Source organism: Coturnix japonica, unplaced genomic scaffold (assembly GCF_054131305.1).
Source record: "Coturnix japonica strain WE unplaced genomic scaffold, WE-NBRP24 Scf109, whole genome shotgun sequence".
NCBI lineage: Eukaryota > Metazoa > Chordata > Aves > Galliformes > Phasianidae > Coturnix > Coturnix japonica.
The window spans coordinates 51,879-67,110 of record NW_028189012.1 but is presented as its reverse complement, the minus strand read 5'-3'; the positions used below and the strand labels follow the sequence as shown (position 1 = coordinate 67,110).

At 42.9% G+C, this 15,232-nt stretch overlaps 1 protein-coding gene across 6 annotated transcripts in view; it reads left to right on the top strand.

Annotated features, from left to right (window-relative positions):
• SYVN1 (synoviolin 1) overlaps positions 1 to 15,232 on the top strand; it is a 50,737-nt gene that overhangs the window by 10,669 nt on the left and 24,836 nt on the right. For 5 of the 6 annotated variants that reach the window (XM_085535131.1, XM_085535128.1, XM_085535132.1 and 2 more), the window contains exons 4-6: positions 1,797 to 1,949; positions 8,396 to 8,444; positions 14,492 to 14,595. In XM_085535131.1, the coding sequence (XP_085391257.1) occupies positions 1,797 to 1,949; positions 8,396 to 8,444; positions 14,492 to 14,595 (306 nt within the window). The remainder of the gene's footprint in view (positions 1 to 1,796; positions 1,950 to 8,395; positions 8,445 to 14,491; positions 14,596 to 15,232) is intronic. The other variant, XM_085535134.1, reaches the window with a different exon arrangement.

The following is a 15,232-nucleotide window of genomic DNA, read 5'->3' as shown; positions in this document are numbered from 1 at the left end:
TATGGGGTTTTGGGGGTGTTTATGGGGTTTTTAGGGTATCTTATGGGGTTTTTAGGGTGTTTATGGGGTTTTTGGGGTCTTTTATGGGGTTTTTGGGGGTGTTTATGGGGTTTTTGGGGTCTTTTATGGGGTTTTTGGGGTGTTTATGGGGTTTTTAGGGTGTCTTATGGGCTGTTTTATGGGGTTTTGGTTCTGTCTTATGGGGTTTTTAGGGCATCTTATGGTGTCTTATGGGGGTTTTTGGGGTGTTTTATGGGTTTTTGGGGTATCTTATGGGGTTTTTAGGGCATTTAATGAGGTTTTTAGGCTTATCTTATGGCATTTTTGGGGCATCTTATGGGTTTTTGGGGCTGTTTTATGGGGTTTTGGGGGTGTTTATGGGGTTTTTGGGGTCTTTTATGGGGTTTTTGGGGGTGTTTATGGGGCTTTTTGGGGTCTTTTATGGGGTTTTTAGGGTGTTTTATGGGGTTTTTAGGGTGTTTTATGGGGTTTTTAGGGTGTTTTATGGGGTTTTTAGGGTGTTTATGGGGCTTTTTGGGGTGTTTTATGGGGTTTTTGGGGTATCTTATGGGGTTTTTAGGGTGTTTATGGGGTTTTTGGGGTCTTTTATGGGGTTTTTGGGGGTGTTTATGGGGTTTTGGGTCCATTTTATGGGGTATTGGGTCTGTTTTATGGGGTTTTTGGGGCATCTTATGGGTTTTGGGGGCATCTTATGGGTTTTTGGGGCATTTTATGGCTTTTTTGGGGCATCTTATGGGTTTTTGGGGGCTGTTTTATGGGGTTTTGGGGGTCATTTAATGGCATTTTGGGGCGTTTTATGGTGTTTTTGGGGCATTTTATGGGGTTTTTAGGGTGTTTATGGGGTTTTTTGGGTGTCTTCTGGGCTGTTTTATGGGGGTTTTGGGGTGTTTTATGGGGTTTTTGGGGTTGCTTATGGGGTTTTTAGGGTGTTTATGGGGTTTTTGGTCTATTTTATGGGGTTTGGGGGCTGTTTTATGGGGTTTTTGGGGGGCATTTTATGGGGTTTTTGAGGTGTTTTATGGGGTTTTTGAGGTGTTTTATGGGTTGTTTATGGGGTTTTTGGGGTGTCTTATAGGTTTTTAGGTCATTTAATGGGGTTTTTAGGCTTATCTTATGGCTTTTTTGGGGCATCTTATGGCCTTTTTGTGGCTGTTTTATGGGTTTTTAGCATCCTTATGGGTTTTTGGGGCTGTTTTATGGGGTTTTTGGGGTCTTTTATGGGGTTTTGGGGGTCATTTAATGGCGTTTTTGGGGTATTTTATGGGGTTTTTAGTGTGTTTATGGGGTTTTGGGTCTATTTTATGGGGTTTGGGGTCTGTCTTACGGAGTTTTTTAGGGGCATTTTATGGGATTTTTGGGGCATCTTATGGGTTTTTGGGGCTGTTTTATGGGGTTTTTAGCATCCTTATGGTTTTTGGGGGCATCTTAAAGGGTTTGGGGGGTCATTTAATGGCATTTTGGGGCGTTTTATGGTGTTTTTGGGGCATTTTATGGGGTTTTTAGGATGTTTATGGGTTTTTTTGGGTGTCTTATGGGCTGTTTTATGGGGTTTTAGGGTATTTTATGGGGTTTTGGGTCCATTTTATGAGGTATTGGGTCTGTTTTATGAGGTTTTTGGGGGTCATTTGAGGTGTTTTATGGGTTATTTATGGGGTTTTTGGGGCGTTTTATAGGTTTTTAGGGTGCCTATAAGGGTTTTCAGGGCGTTTTATGGGATTTTTGGGGTATTTTATGGCGTTTTTGGGTTATTTTCCCCCCATTTTCTCCCTTTATAGCACCTAATGGAACGTTCCTGGTACGCCGTGACCGAGACTTGTCTGGCCTTCACCGTGTTCCGCGACGACTTCAGCCCCCGATTCGTGGCCTTGTTCACCCTCCTCCTCTTCCTCAAGTGCTTCCATTGGTTGGCTGACGACCGGGTGGACTTTGTGAGCCTGAAAACCCCATAGAAACCCCATAGAAACCCCATAGAAACCCCTAAAAACACCATAAAACACCATAGAAACCCCTTAAAAACCCCATAGAAACCCCATAAAACGCCATAGAAACACCATAAAACCCCTAAAACCCCATAAAACCCCATAAAACCCCATAAAACCCCATAAAAACCCCATAAAACACCCCATAAAACCCCATAAAACCCCATGAAACCCCATAGAAACCCCATAAAACCCCATAGAACACCATAAAACACCATAGAACACCATAAAACCCCTAAAAACACCATAAAACACCATAAAACACCATAAAACCCCATAGAAACCCCATAAAACCACATAGAAACCCCATAAAACCCCTAAAAACACCATAAAACACCATAAAACACCCCAAAAAACCCCATAAAACCCCTTAAAAACACCATAAAACCCCATAAAAACCCCATAAAACCCATAAAAACCCCATAAAACTCCAGAAAAACCCCAAAAAACCCCATAAAACGCCATAAAAACCCCCAAAACCCCCCAAAAACCCCATTAAAACCCCAAAAAACCCCAAAAAACCCCATAGAAACCCCAAAAAACCCCATAAAACGCCATAGAAACCCCATAAAAACCCCATAAAAACCCCATAAAACCCCATAAAACTCCAGAAAAACCCCAAAAAACCCCATAAAACCCCATAGGAACCCCATAAAAACCCATAAAAACCCCTTAAAAACCCCATAAAAACCCCAAATCTGCCCTTTTTAGGATCAAAATCAGCCCATTTCCCCCCCATTAAGTGATAAACCCCATAAAAACCCCATAAAACCCCATAAAAACCCCATAAAAACCCCAAATCTGCCCTTTTTAGGGCCAAAATCAGCCCATTTCCCCCCCTATTAAGAGATAAAGCCCATAAAAACCCCATAAAAACCCCAAAATCACCCCAAAATCTGCCCTTTTTAGGGTCAAAATCAACCCATTTCCCCCCCATTAAGAGATAAACCCCATAAAAACCCCATAGAAACCCCATAAAAACCCCATAAAAACCCCCAAATCTGCCCTTTTTAGGGTCAAAATCGACCCATTTCCCCCCATTAAGTGATAAACCCCATAAAAACCCCATAGAAACCCCATAAAAACCCCATAGAAACCCCATAAAAACCCCATAGAAACCCCATAGAAACCCCATAGAAACCCCATAAAAACCCCATAGAAACCCCATAAAAACCCCATAGAAACCCCATAAAAACCCCATAATCTGCCCTTTTTAGGGTCAAAATCAGCCCATTTTCCCCCCTATTAACAAATAAACCCCATAAAAACCCCATAGAAACCCCTTAAAAACCCCATAAAAACCCCAAATCTGCCCTTTTTTAGGGTCAAAATCAGCCCATTTCCCCCCCATTAAGAGATAAACCCCATAAAAACCCCATAAAACCCCATAAAACGCCATAGAAACCCCATAAAACCCCTAAAAACCCCAAAAAAACCCAAAAAAACCCTAAAAACCCCATAAAAACCCCATAAAAACCCCCAAATCTGCCCTTTTTAGGGCCTTTTCTCTCCCCATTAAGGAATAAACCCCATAAAAACCCCAAATCTGCCCTTTTTAGGGTTGAAATCAACTCATTTCCCCCCCATTAAGTGATAAACCCCATAAAAACCCCATAGAAACCCCATAAAACCCCCATAAAACCCCCATAAAACCCCATAAAACCCCATAAAAACCCCCATAAACCCCCATAAAAACCCCATAAACCCCCATAAACCCCCATAAAACCCCATAAAACCCCATAAAACCCCAGAGAAACCCCAGAAAACCCCTAAAAACACCATAAAACACCATAAAACACCATAAAACACCATAAAACACCATAAAACACCACAAAAAACCCCATAAAACCCCTTAAAAACCCCATAAAACCCCATAAACCCCCATAAAAACCCCATAAACCCCCATAGAAACCCCATAAAACCCCATAAAACCCCATAGAAACCCCATAAAACGCCATAAAACGCCATGAAACCCCATGAAACCCCATAGAAACCCCATGAAACCCCATAGAAACCCCATAGAAACCCCATAGAAACCCCATAGAAACCCCATAGAAACCCCATAGAAACCCCATAAAACCCCATAAAACCCCATAGAAACCCCATAGAAACCCCATAAAACCCCATAAAAACCCCATAAAAACCCCATAGAAACCCCATAGAAACCCCATAGAAACCCCATAGAAACCCCATAAAACCCCCTAGAAACCCCATAAAACTCCAGAAAAACCCCATAAAAACCCCATAAAATCCCATAAAACACCCCCAAAAACCCCATAGAAACCCCATAAAACACCATAAAACATCATAAAACACCCCATAAAAACCCCATAAAACCCATAAAAATCCCATAAAACTCCAGAAAAACCCCATAAAATCCCATAAAACCCCATAAAACACCCCCAAAAACCCCATAAAAACCCCATAAAACCCCCATAAAAACCCCAAAAAACCCCATAAAACCCCATAGAAACACCATAAAACACCATAGAAAACCCATAAAACCACTTAAAAACACCATAAAACCCCATAAAAACCCTATAAAACCCATAAAAACCCCATAAAACTCCATAAAACCCCCATAAAAACCCCCAAAAATCCCATAAAACCCATAAAAACCCCATAAAATTCCATAAAACCCCATAAAACTCCAGAAAAACCCCATAAAACCCCATAAATACCCCATAAACCCCCATAGAAACCCCATAAAAACCCCATAAAACCCCATAAAAACCCCATAGAAACCCCATAGAAACCCCATAAAACGCCATAGAAACACCATAAAAACCCCAAAAAACCCCATAAAAACCCCAAAAAACCCCATAGAAACCCCAAAAAACCCCAAAAAACCCCATAAAACCCCATAAAACCCCATAAAACCCCATAAAACGCCATAGAATCCCCATAAAATCCCCATAGAAACCCCAAAAAAACCCCATAGAAACCCCATAGAAACCCCATAGAAACCCCATAGAAACCCCATAGAAACCCCATAGAAACCCCATAGAAACCCCATAGAAACCCCATAGAAACCCCATAAAACGCCATAAAACCCCATAAAACGCCATAGAAACGCCATAAAAACCCCATAAAACCCCATAAAACCCCATAAAAACCCCATAAAAACCCCATAAAACCCCATAAAACCCCATAAAAACCCCATAAACCCCCATAGAAACCCCATAAAACGCCATAAAACCCCATAGAAACCCCATAAAACCCCATAAAAACCCCAAATCTGCCCTTTTTAGGGTCAAAATCGACCCATTTCTCCCCATTAAGAGATAAACCCCATAGAAACCCCATAGAAACCCCATAGAAACCCCATAAAACCCCCATAAAACCCCCATAAAACCCCCATAAAACCCCATAGAAACCCCATAGAAACCCCATAAACCCCCATAAAAACCCCATAAACCCCCATAAACCCCCATAAACCCCCATAAAACCCCATAAAACCCCATAAAACCCCATAAAACCCCATAGAAACCCCATAAAAACCCCAAATCTGCCCTTTTTTAGGGTCAAAATCAGCCCATTTCCCCCCCATTAAGAGATAAACCCCATAAAAACCCCATAAAACCCCAAAATCTGCCCTTTTTAGGGTCAAAATCAGCCCATTTCCCCCCCTATTAAGAGATAAACCCCATAAAACCCCATAAAAACCCCTTAAAAACCCCATAAAAACCCCAAATCTGCCCCTTTTAGGGTTGAAATCAACCCATTTCCCCCCATTAAGTGATAAACCCCATAAAACCCCATAAAAACCCCAAATCTGCCCTTTTTAGGGCCAAAATCAGCCCATTTCCCCCCCATTAAGTGATAAACCACATAGAAACCCCATAGAAACCCCTTAAAAACCCCCATAAAACCCCCATAAAACCCCATAAAACCCCATAAAAACTCCATAAAACCCATAAAAACCCCATAAGACCCCATAAAACACCCCCAAAAACCCCATAGAAACCCCATAAAACGCCATAGAAACCCCATAAAACCCCAAAAAACCCCAAAAAACCCCATAAAACCCCATAAAACACCCCCAAAAACCCATAAAACCCCTTAAAACCCCATAAAAACCCCATAAAACCCCATAGAAACCCCATAAAATGCCATAGAAACCCCATAAACCCCATAAAACCCCCATAAACCCCCATAAACCCCCATAAAACCCCCATAAAACCCCCATAAAACCCCCATAAAACCCCATAAAACCCCATAAAAAACCCATAAAAACCCCAAATCTGCCCTTTTTTAGGGTCAAAATCAGCCCATTTCCCCCCCATTAAGGAATAAACCCCACAAAAACCCCATAGAATCCCCATAAAAACCCCATAGAAGCCCCATAGAAACCCCATAGAAACCCCATAGAAGCCCCATAAAACCCCCATAAAACCCCATAGAAACCCCATAAAACCCCATTAAAACCCCATAAAAACCCCATAAAACCCATAAAAACCCCATAAAACTCCAGAAAAACCCCAAAAAACCCATAAAAACCCCATAAACCCCATAAAAACCCCATAAAACCCCATAAAACCCCTTAAAAACCCCATAAAAACCCCATAGAAACCCCATAGAAACCCCATAAAAACCCCAAAAAACCCCATAAAAACCCCATAAAAACCCCAAATCTGCCCTTTTTAGGGTTGAAATCAGCCCATTTCCCCCCCATTAAGAGATAAACCCCATAAAAACCCCATAAAAACCCCATAAAAACCCCATAAAAACCCCATAGAAACCCCATAAAAACCCCATAATCTGCCCTTTTTAGGGTCAAAATCAGCCCATTTTCCCCCCTATTAACAAATAAACCCCATAAAAACCCCATAGAAACCCCATAAAAACCCCAAATCTGCCCTTTTTAGGGCCAAAATCAGCCCATTTCCCCCCATTAAGTGATAAACCCCATAGAAACCCCATAGAAACCCCCATAGAAACCCCATAGAAACCCCTTAAAAACCCCATAAAAACCCCAAATCTGCCCTTTTTAGGGTCAAAATCAGCCCATTTCCCCCCCATTAAGTGATAAACCCCATAGAAACCCCATAAAGCCCCCATAAAGCCCCCATAAAGCCCCCATAAAGCCCCATAAAACCCCATAAACCCCATAAAAACCCCAAATCTGCCCTTTTTAGGGTCGAAATCAGCCCATTTCTCCCCATTAAGAGATAAACCCCATAGAAACCCCATAGAAACCCCATAGAAACCCCATAGAAACCCTTAAAACCCCATAAAACCCCATAAAACCCCATAAAACCCCATAAAACCCCATAAACCCCCATAAAAACCCCATAAACCCCCATAAAACCCCATAAAAACCTCATAAAACGCCATAGAAACCCCATAAAAACCCCAAAAACCCCATAAAAACCCCATAAAGCCCATAAAAACCCCATAAAACCCCATAAAACCCCATAAAACCCCATAAAACACCCCATAAAACACCCCATAAACCCCATGAAACCCCATGAAACCCCCATAAAACCCCATGAAACCCCATAAAACGCCATAGAAACCCCATAAAACCCCATAAAACCCCATAAAACACCATAAAACCCCATAAAACACCCCAAAAAACCCCATAAAACCCCTTAAAAACACCATAAAACCCCATAAAACCCCCATAAAACCCCATAAAAACCCCATAGAAACCCCATAGAAACCCCATAGAAACCCCATAGAAACCCCATAGAAACCCCATAGAGACCCCATAGAGACCCCATAGAGACCCCATAGAGACCCCATAGAGACCCCATAGAAACCCCATAGAAACCCCATAGAAACCCCATAAAAACCCCATAAACCCCATAAAACCCCCCATAGAAACCCCATAGAAACCCCATAGAAACCCCATAGAAACCCCATAGAAACCCCATAGAAACCCCATAGAAACCCCATAAAAACCCCATAGAACCCATAAAACACCCCATAAAATCCCATAAAACCCCATAAAAAACCCCCAAAAACCCCATAAAACCCCATAAAACACCTTAAAAACACCATAAAACCCCATAAAAACCCATAAAACCCCATAAAACCCCATAGAAACCCCATAGAACCCCCATAAAACCCCATAAAAACCCCATAAAACCCCATAAACCCCATAAAACCCCCATAAAGCCCCATAAACCCCCATAAACCCCCATAAAACCCCCATAAAACCCCATAAAACCCCATAAAATCCCATAGAAACCCCATAGAAACCCCATAAAAACCCCATAAAAAACCCCCAAACCCCCCAAAAAACCCCATAAAAACCCCAAATCTGCCCTTTTTAGGGTCAAAATCAGCCCATTTTCCCCCCTATTAACAAATAAACCCCATAAAAGCCCCAAATCCGCCCCTTTTTTGGGTCAAAATGAGCCATTTTCTCCCTTTTTCCCTATTACCAGATGGAGCGGAGCCCCAACATCTCGTGGCTCTTCCATTTCCGGATCATCTGTGAGTTTTAATGGGGTTTTAATGGGGTTTTAATGGGGCTTTAATGGGGCTTTAATGGGGCTTTAATGGGGTTTTATGGGGTTTTATGGGGTTTTATGGGGTTTTATGGGGTTTTAATGGGGTTTTAAAGGGGCTTTAATGGGGTTTTAATGGGGTTTTATGGGATTTTATGGGGTTTTATTGGGGTTTTAGGGGCTCCATCCCATAATAAGCTCCATTAATGGGGTCCTATTGGGGTTTTTAGGGTTCCATCCCATAATAAGCTCCAGTAACGGGGTCCTATTGGGGTCCTATTGGGGTTTTAGGGGCTGTATCCCATAATAAGCTCCATTAATGGGGTCGTATTGGGGTCTTAAAGGGGTTTTAAAGGGGTTTTTGGGGCTGTATCCCATAATAAGCTCCATTAATGGGGTCATATTGGGGTTTTAAAGGGGTTTTAAAGGGGTTTTGGGGGCTCCATCCCATAATAAGCTCCATTAATGGGGTCCTGTTGGGGTTTAAAGGGGTTTTTGGGGCTGTATCCCATAATAAGCTCCATTAATGGGGTCCTATTGGGGTTCTAAAGGGGCTTTAGGGGCTGTATCCCATAATAAGCTCCATTAATGGGGTCATATTGGGGTCTTAAAGGGGTTTTATTGGGGTTTTTGGGGTTCCATCCCATAATGAGCTTCATGGGGTTTTAATGGGTTTTAATGGGGTTTTAATGGGGTTTTAATGGGGTTTTAATGGGGTTTTAATGGGGTTTTAATGGGGTTTTAATGGGGTTTTAATGGGGTTTTAATGGGGTCTTAATGGGGTTTTAGGGGCTGTATCCCATAATAAGATCCATTAATGGGGTTGTATTGGGGTCCTATTGGGGTTTTATTGGGGTTTTGGGGGCTCCATCCCATAATAAGCTCCATTAATGGGGTCATATTGGGGTCCTATTGGGGTCCTATTGGGGTTTTTAGGGTTCCATCCCATAATAAGCTCCATTAATGGGGTCCTATTGGGGTCCTTTTGGGGTTTTAGGGTATGTATCCCATAATAAGCTCCATTAATGGGGTCATATTGGGACCTATTGGGGTTTTTAATGGGGTTTTAGGGGCTGTATCCCATAATAGGGTTAATTAATGGGGTTTTAAAGGGGCTTTAGGGGCTCCATCCCATAATAAGCTCCATTAATGGGGTCCTATTGGGGTTTTAAAGGGGTTTTAAAGGGGTTTTTTGGGGCTACATCCCATAATAAGCTCAATTAATGGGGTTGTATTGGGGTCTTAAAGGGTTTTATTGGGGTTTTAAAGGGGTTTTATTGGGGTTTTAGGGGTTCCATCCCATAATAAGATCAATTAATGGGGTCATATTGGGGTTTTTGGAGTTCCATCCCATAATGAGCTTAATGGGGTTTTAATGGGCTTTTAATGGGCTTTTAATGGGGCTTTTAATGGGGCTTTTAATGGGGCTTTAATGGGGCTTTAATGGGGCTTTAATGGGGCTTTAATGGGGCTTTAATGGGGTTTTAGGGGCATTTTGGGGTTTTAAAGGGGTTTTTGGGGCTGCATCCCATAATAAGCTCAATAATTGGGGTCGTATTGGGGTCTTAAAGGGGTTTTATTGGGGTTTTAAAGGGGTTTTTGGGGCTCCATCCCATAATAAGCTCCAATAATGGGGTCCTATTGGGGTTTTTAGGGTTCCATCCCATAATAAGCTCCATTAATGGGATCCTATTGGGGTCCTATTGGGGTTTTAGGGTCTGTATCCCATAATAAGCTCCATTAATGGGGTCATATTGGGGTTTTTGGAGTTCCAACCCATAATGAGCTTAATGGGGTTTTAATGGGGTTTTAATGGGGTTTTAATGGGGTTTTAATGGGGTTTTAATGGGGTTTTAATGGGGTTTTAAAGGGGTTTTAAAGGGGTTTTAAAGGGGTTTTAATGGGCTTTTAATGGGCTTTTATGGGGTTTTAATGGGGTTTTAAAGGGGTTTTATTGGGGTTTTAGGGTCTGTATCCCATAATAAGCTCCATTAATGGGGTCCTATTGGGGTCTTAAAGGGGTTTTATTGGGGTTTTAGGGGCTCCATCCCATAATAAGTTCCATTAATGGGGTCGTATTGGGGTTTTTAGGGTTCCATCCCATAATAAGCTCCATTAATGGGGCCGTATTGGGGTTTAAAGGGGTTTTTGGGGCTCTATCCCATAATAGGGTTAATTAATGGGGTTTTAAAGGGGTTTTGGGGGCTGTATCCCATAATAAGCTCCATTAATGGGGTCATATTGGGGTTTTAAAGGGGTTTTAATGGGGTTTTAGGGGCTGTATCCCATAATAAGCTCAATAATGGGGTCATATTGGGGTTTTTAGGGTTCCATCCCATAATAAGCTCCAGTAACGGGGTCCTATTGGGGTCCTATTGGGGTTTTAGGGGCTGTATCCCATAATAAGTTCCATTAATGGGGTTTTAAAGGGGCTTTAGGGGCTGTATCCCATAATAAGCTCCATTAATGGGGTTGTATTGGGGTCTTAAAGGGGTTTTATTGGGGTTTTAGGGGCTCCATCCCATATAAGCTCCATTAATGGGGTCATATTGGGGTTTTTAGGGTTCCATCCCATAGTAAGTTCCATTAATGGGGTCCTATTGGGATCCTATTGGGGTTTTAGGGGCTGCATCCCATAATAAGCTCCATTAATGGGGTCCTATTGGGGTTTTAAAGGGGTTTTATTGGGGTTTTAGGGGCTGCATCCCATAATAAGCTCCATTAATGGGGTCATATTGGGACCTATTGGGGTTTTAATGGGGTTTTAGGGGCTGTATCCCATAATAGGGTTAATTAATGGGGTTTTAAAGGGGCTTTAGGGGCTCCATCCCATAATAAGCTCCATTAATGGGGTCCTATTGGGGTTTTAAAGGGGTTTTAAAGGGGTTTTAGGGTCTGCATCCCATAATAAGCTCAATAATGGGGTCGTATTGGGGTTTTAAAGGGGTTTTATTGGGGTTTTAGGGGTTCCATCCCATAATAAGATCAATTAATGGGGTCATATTGGGGTTTTTGGAGTTCCATCCCATAATGAGCTTTGTGGGGTTTTATTGGGGTTTTAATGGGGTTTTATTGGGGTTTTAATGGGGCTTTAATGGGGTTTTAATGGGGCTTTAATGGGGTTTTAATGGGGTTTTAGGGGCATTTTGGGGTTTTAAAGGGGTTTTTGGGGCTGTATCCCATAATAAGCTCCATTAATGGGGTCATATTGGGGTTTAAAGGGGTTTTATTGGGGTTTTAAAGGGGTTTTAGGGGCTCCATCCCATAATAAGATCAATTAATGGGGTCCTATTGGGGTCTTAAAGGGGCTTTAGGGGCTCCATCCCATAATAAGCTCCATTAATGGGGTTGTATTGGGGTTTTAAAGGGGTTTTATTGGGGTTTTAGGGGTTCCATCCCATAATAAGCTCCATTAATGGGGTCATATTGGGGTCTTAATGGGCTGCATCCCATAATAGGGTTAATTAATGGGATCCTATTGGGGTCTTAAAGGGGTTTTAGGGGCTGCATCCCATAATAAGCTCCATTAATGGGGTCATATTGGGGTTTTAAAGGGGTTTTATTGGGGTTTTAGGGGCTCCATCCCATAATAAGATCAATTAATGGGGTCTTAAAGGGGTTTTTGGAGTTCCATCCCATAATGAGTTTAATGGGGTTTTAATGGGGTTTTAAAGGGGTTTTAAAGGGGTTTTAAAGGGGTTTTAATGGGGTTTTAATGGGGTTTTAATGGGGTTTTAATGGGGTTTTAATGGGGTTTTAATGGGGTTTTAATGGGGTTTTAATGGGGTTTTTAAAGGGGTTTTAATGGGGTTTTAATGGGGTTTTAATGGGGTTTTAATGGGGTTTTAATGGGGTTTTGATGGGGTTTTGATGGGGTTTTGATGGGGCTTTTAATGGGGTTTTAATGGGGTTTTAATGGGGGTTTTAATGGGGGTTTTAATGGGGGCTTTAATGGGGTTTTAATGGGGTTTTAATGGGGTTTTAAAGGGGTTTTAGGGGCTGTATCCCATAATAAGCTCCATTAATGGGGTCCTATTGGGGTTTTAAAGGGGTTTTATTGGGGTTTTAGGTGTTCCATCCCATAATAAGATCAATTAATGGGGTCATATTGGGGTTTTTGGAGTTCCATCCCATAATGAGCTTTGTGGGGTTTTATTGGGGTTTTAATGGGGTTTTAATGGGGTTTTAATGGGGTTTTAATGGGGTTTTAGGGGCATTTTGGGGTTTTAAAGGGGCTTTAGGGCTCCATCCCATAATAAGCTCCATTAATGGGGTTGTATTGGGGTTTTAAAGGGGTTTTAGGGGCTACATCCCATAATAAGCTCCATTAATGGGATCCTATTGGGGTCCTATTGGTGTTTTAGGGGCTGCATCCCATAATAAGCTCCATTAATGGGCCATATTGGGGTCTTAAAGGGGTTTTATCGGGGTTTTTGGGGCTACATCCCATAATAAGCTCAATAATGGGGTGGTATTGGGGTCTTAAAGGGGTTTTATTGGGGTTTTAAAGGGGTTTTATTGGGGTTTTAGGGGCTGCATCCCATAATAAGCTCAATAATGGGGTCATATTGGGGTCCTATTGGGGTTTTAGGGTCTGTATCCCATAATAAGCTCCATTAATGGGGTCCTATTGGGGTTTTAGGGTCTGCATCCCATAATAAGCTCCATTAATGGGGTCCTATTGGGGTTTTTAGGGTTCCATCCCATAATAAGCTCCATTAATGGGGTCCTATTGGGGTTCAAAGGGGTTTTAGGGGCTGCATCCCATAATAGGGTTAATTAATGGGGTTTTAAAGGGGCTTTAGGGGCTCCATCCCATAATAAGCTCCATTAATGGGGTCCTATTGGGGTTTTAAAGGGGTTTTATTGGGGTTTTAGGGGTTCCATCCCATAATAAGATCAATTAATGGGGTCATATTGGGGTTTTATTGGGGTTTTAGGGGCTGTATCCCATAATAAGCTCAATAATGGGGTCATATTGGGGTTTTATTGGGGTTTTAGGGGCTGTATCCCATAATAAGCTCAATAATGGGGTCATATTGGGGTTTTAAAGGGGTTTTATTGGGGTTCTAAAGGGGTTTTAGGGGCTGTATCCCATAATAAGCTCAATAATGGGGTCGTATTGGGGTCTTAGAGGGGTTTTATTGGGGTTTTTGGGGCTACATCCCATAATAATCTCCATTAATGGGGTTCTGTTGGGGTTTTAAACGGGTTTTAGGGGTTCCGTCCCATAATAAGCTCCATTAATGGGGTCATATTGGGGTTTTATTGGGGTTTTAAAGGGGTTTTAGGGGTTCCATCCCATAATAAGCTCAATACTTTTCTATCCCCCCCCCCAACCCCAAACCCTCTTTATATCCCTTTATCCCCCCCCAAATCCCCTTTATTGTCCCCAAACCCCCTTTACACCCCCCCCACACCCCATAAACCCCTTTATATTTCTATATCCCCCCCCTAAACCCCTTTATACCCCTATATCCCCCCCCATAACCCCCTTTATATCCCCATATCCCACCCCATAACCCCCTTTATACCCCCATATCCCCCCCCAATTACCCCATAACCCCCTTTATATCCCCATATCCCCCCCAATAACCCCATAACCCCCTTTATACCCCTATACCCCCCCCAATAACCCCATAACCCCCTTTATACCCCTATATCCCCCCCCAATAACCCCATAACCCCCTTTATATCCCCATACCCCCCCCAATAACCCCATAACCCCCTTTATACCCCTATATCCCCCCCCAATAACCCCATAACCCCCTTTATATCCCCATACCCCCCCCAATAACCCCATAACCCCCTTTATATCCCCATACCCCCCCCAATAACCCCATAACCCCCTTTATACCCCTATACCCCCCCCAATAACCCCATAACCCCCTTTATACCCCCATATCCCCCCCCAATAACCCCATAACCCCCTTTATACCCCCATATCCCCCCCCAATAACCCCATAACCCCCTTTATACCCCCATATCCCCCCATAATAACCCCATAACCCCTTTATTCCCCCCCACTCCCAGCCCTGCTGCTGCTGCTGGCCGTGCTGGACGTGCTGTTTGTCAGCCACGCGTATCACAGCATCCTCACACGGGGGGCTTCCGTGCAGCTGGTCTTTGGCTTCGAGGTAATGAGACCCCCCCCATATAACTGATAAGGGACCCCCCCAGAACTGATAAGAAACCCCCCTATAATAGATGAGACCCCCCCCATGTAACTGATAAGAGACCCCCCCCCATGTAACTGATAAGAGACCCCCCCATATAACTGATAAGAGACCCCCCATGTAACTGATAAGAGACCCCCCCATGTAACTGATAAGAGACCCCCCCATATAACTGATAAGAGACCCCCCTATAATAGATGAGACCCCCCCCATAATAGATAAGAGACCCCCCCATATAAACTGATAAGAGACCCCCCCCCAGAACTGATAAGAGACCCCCCCTTATAACAGATAAGAGAACCCCCATTTCCCCTATATCCCCCATTTCCCCTATATCCCCCCATTATTTCCCCTATATCCCCCATTATTTCCCCTATATCCCCCCATTATTTCCCCTATATCCCCCCATTTCCCCTATATCCCCCCATTTCCCCTATATCCCCCATTATTTCCCCTATATCCCCCATTATTTCCCCTATATCCCCCATTATTTCCCCTATATCCCCCATTATTTCCCCTATATCCCCCATTATTTCCCCTATATCCCCCATTATTTCCCCTATATCCCCCATTATTTCCCCTATATCCCCCATTATTT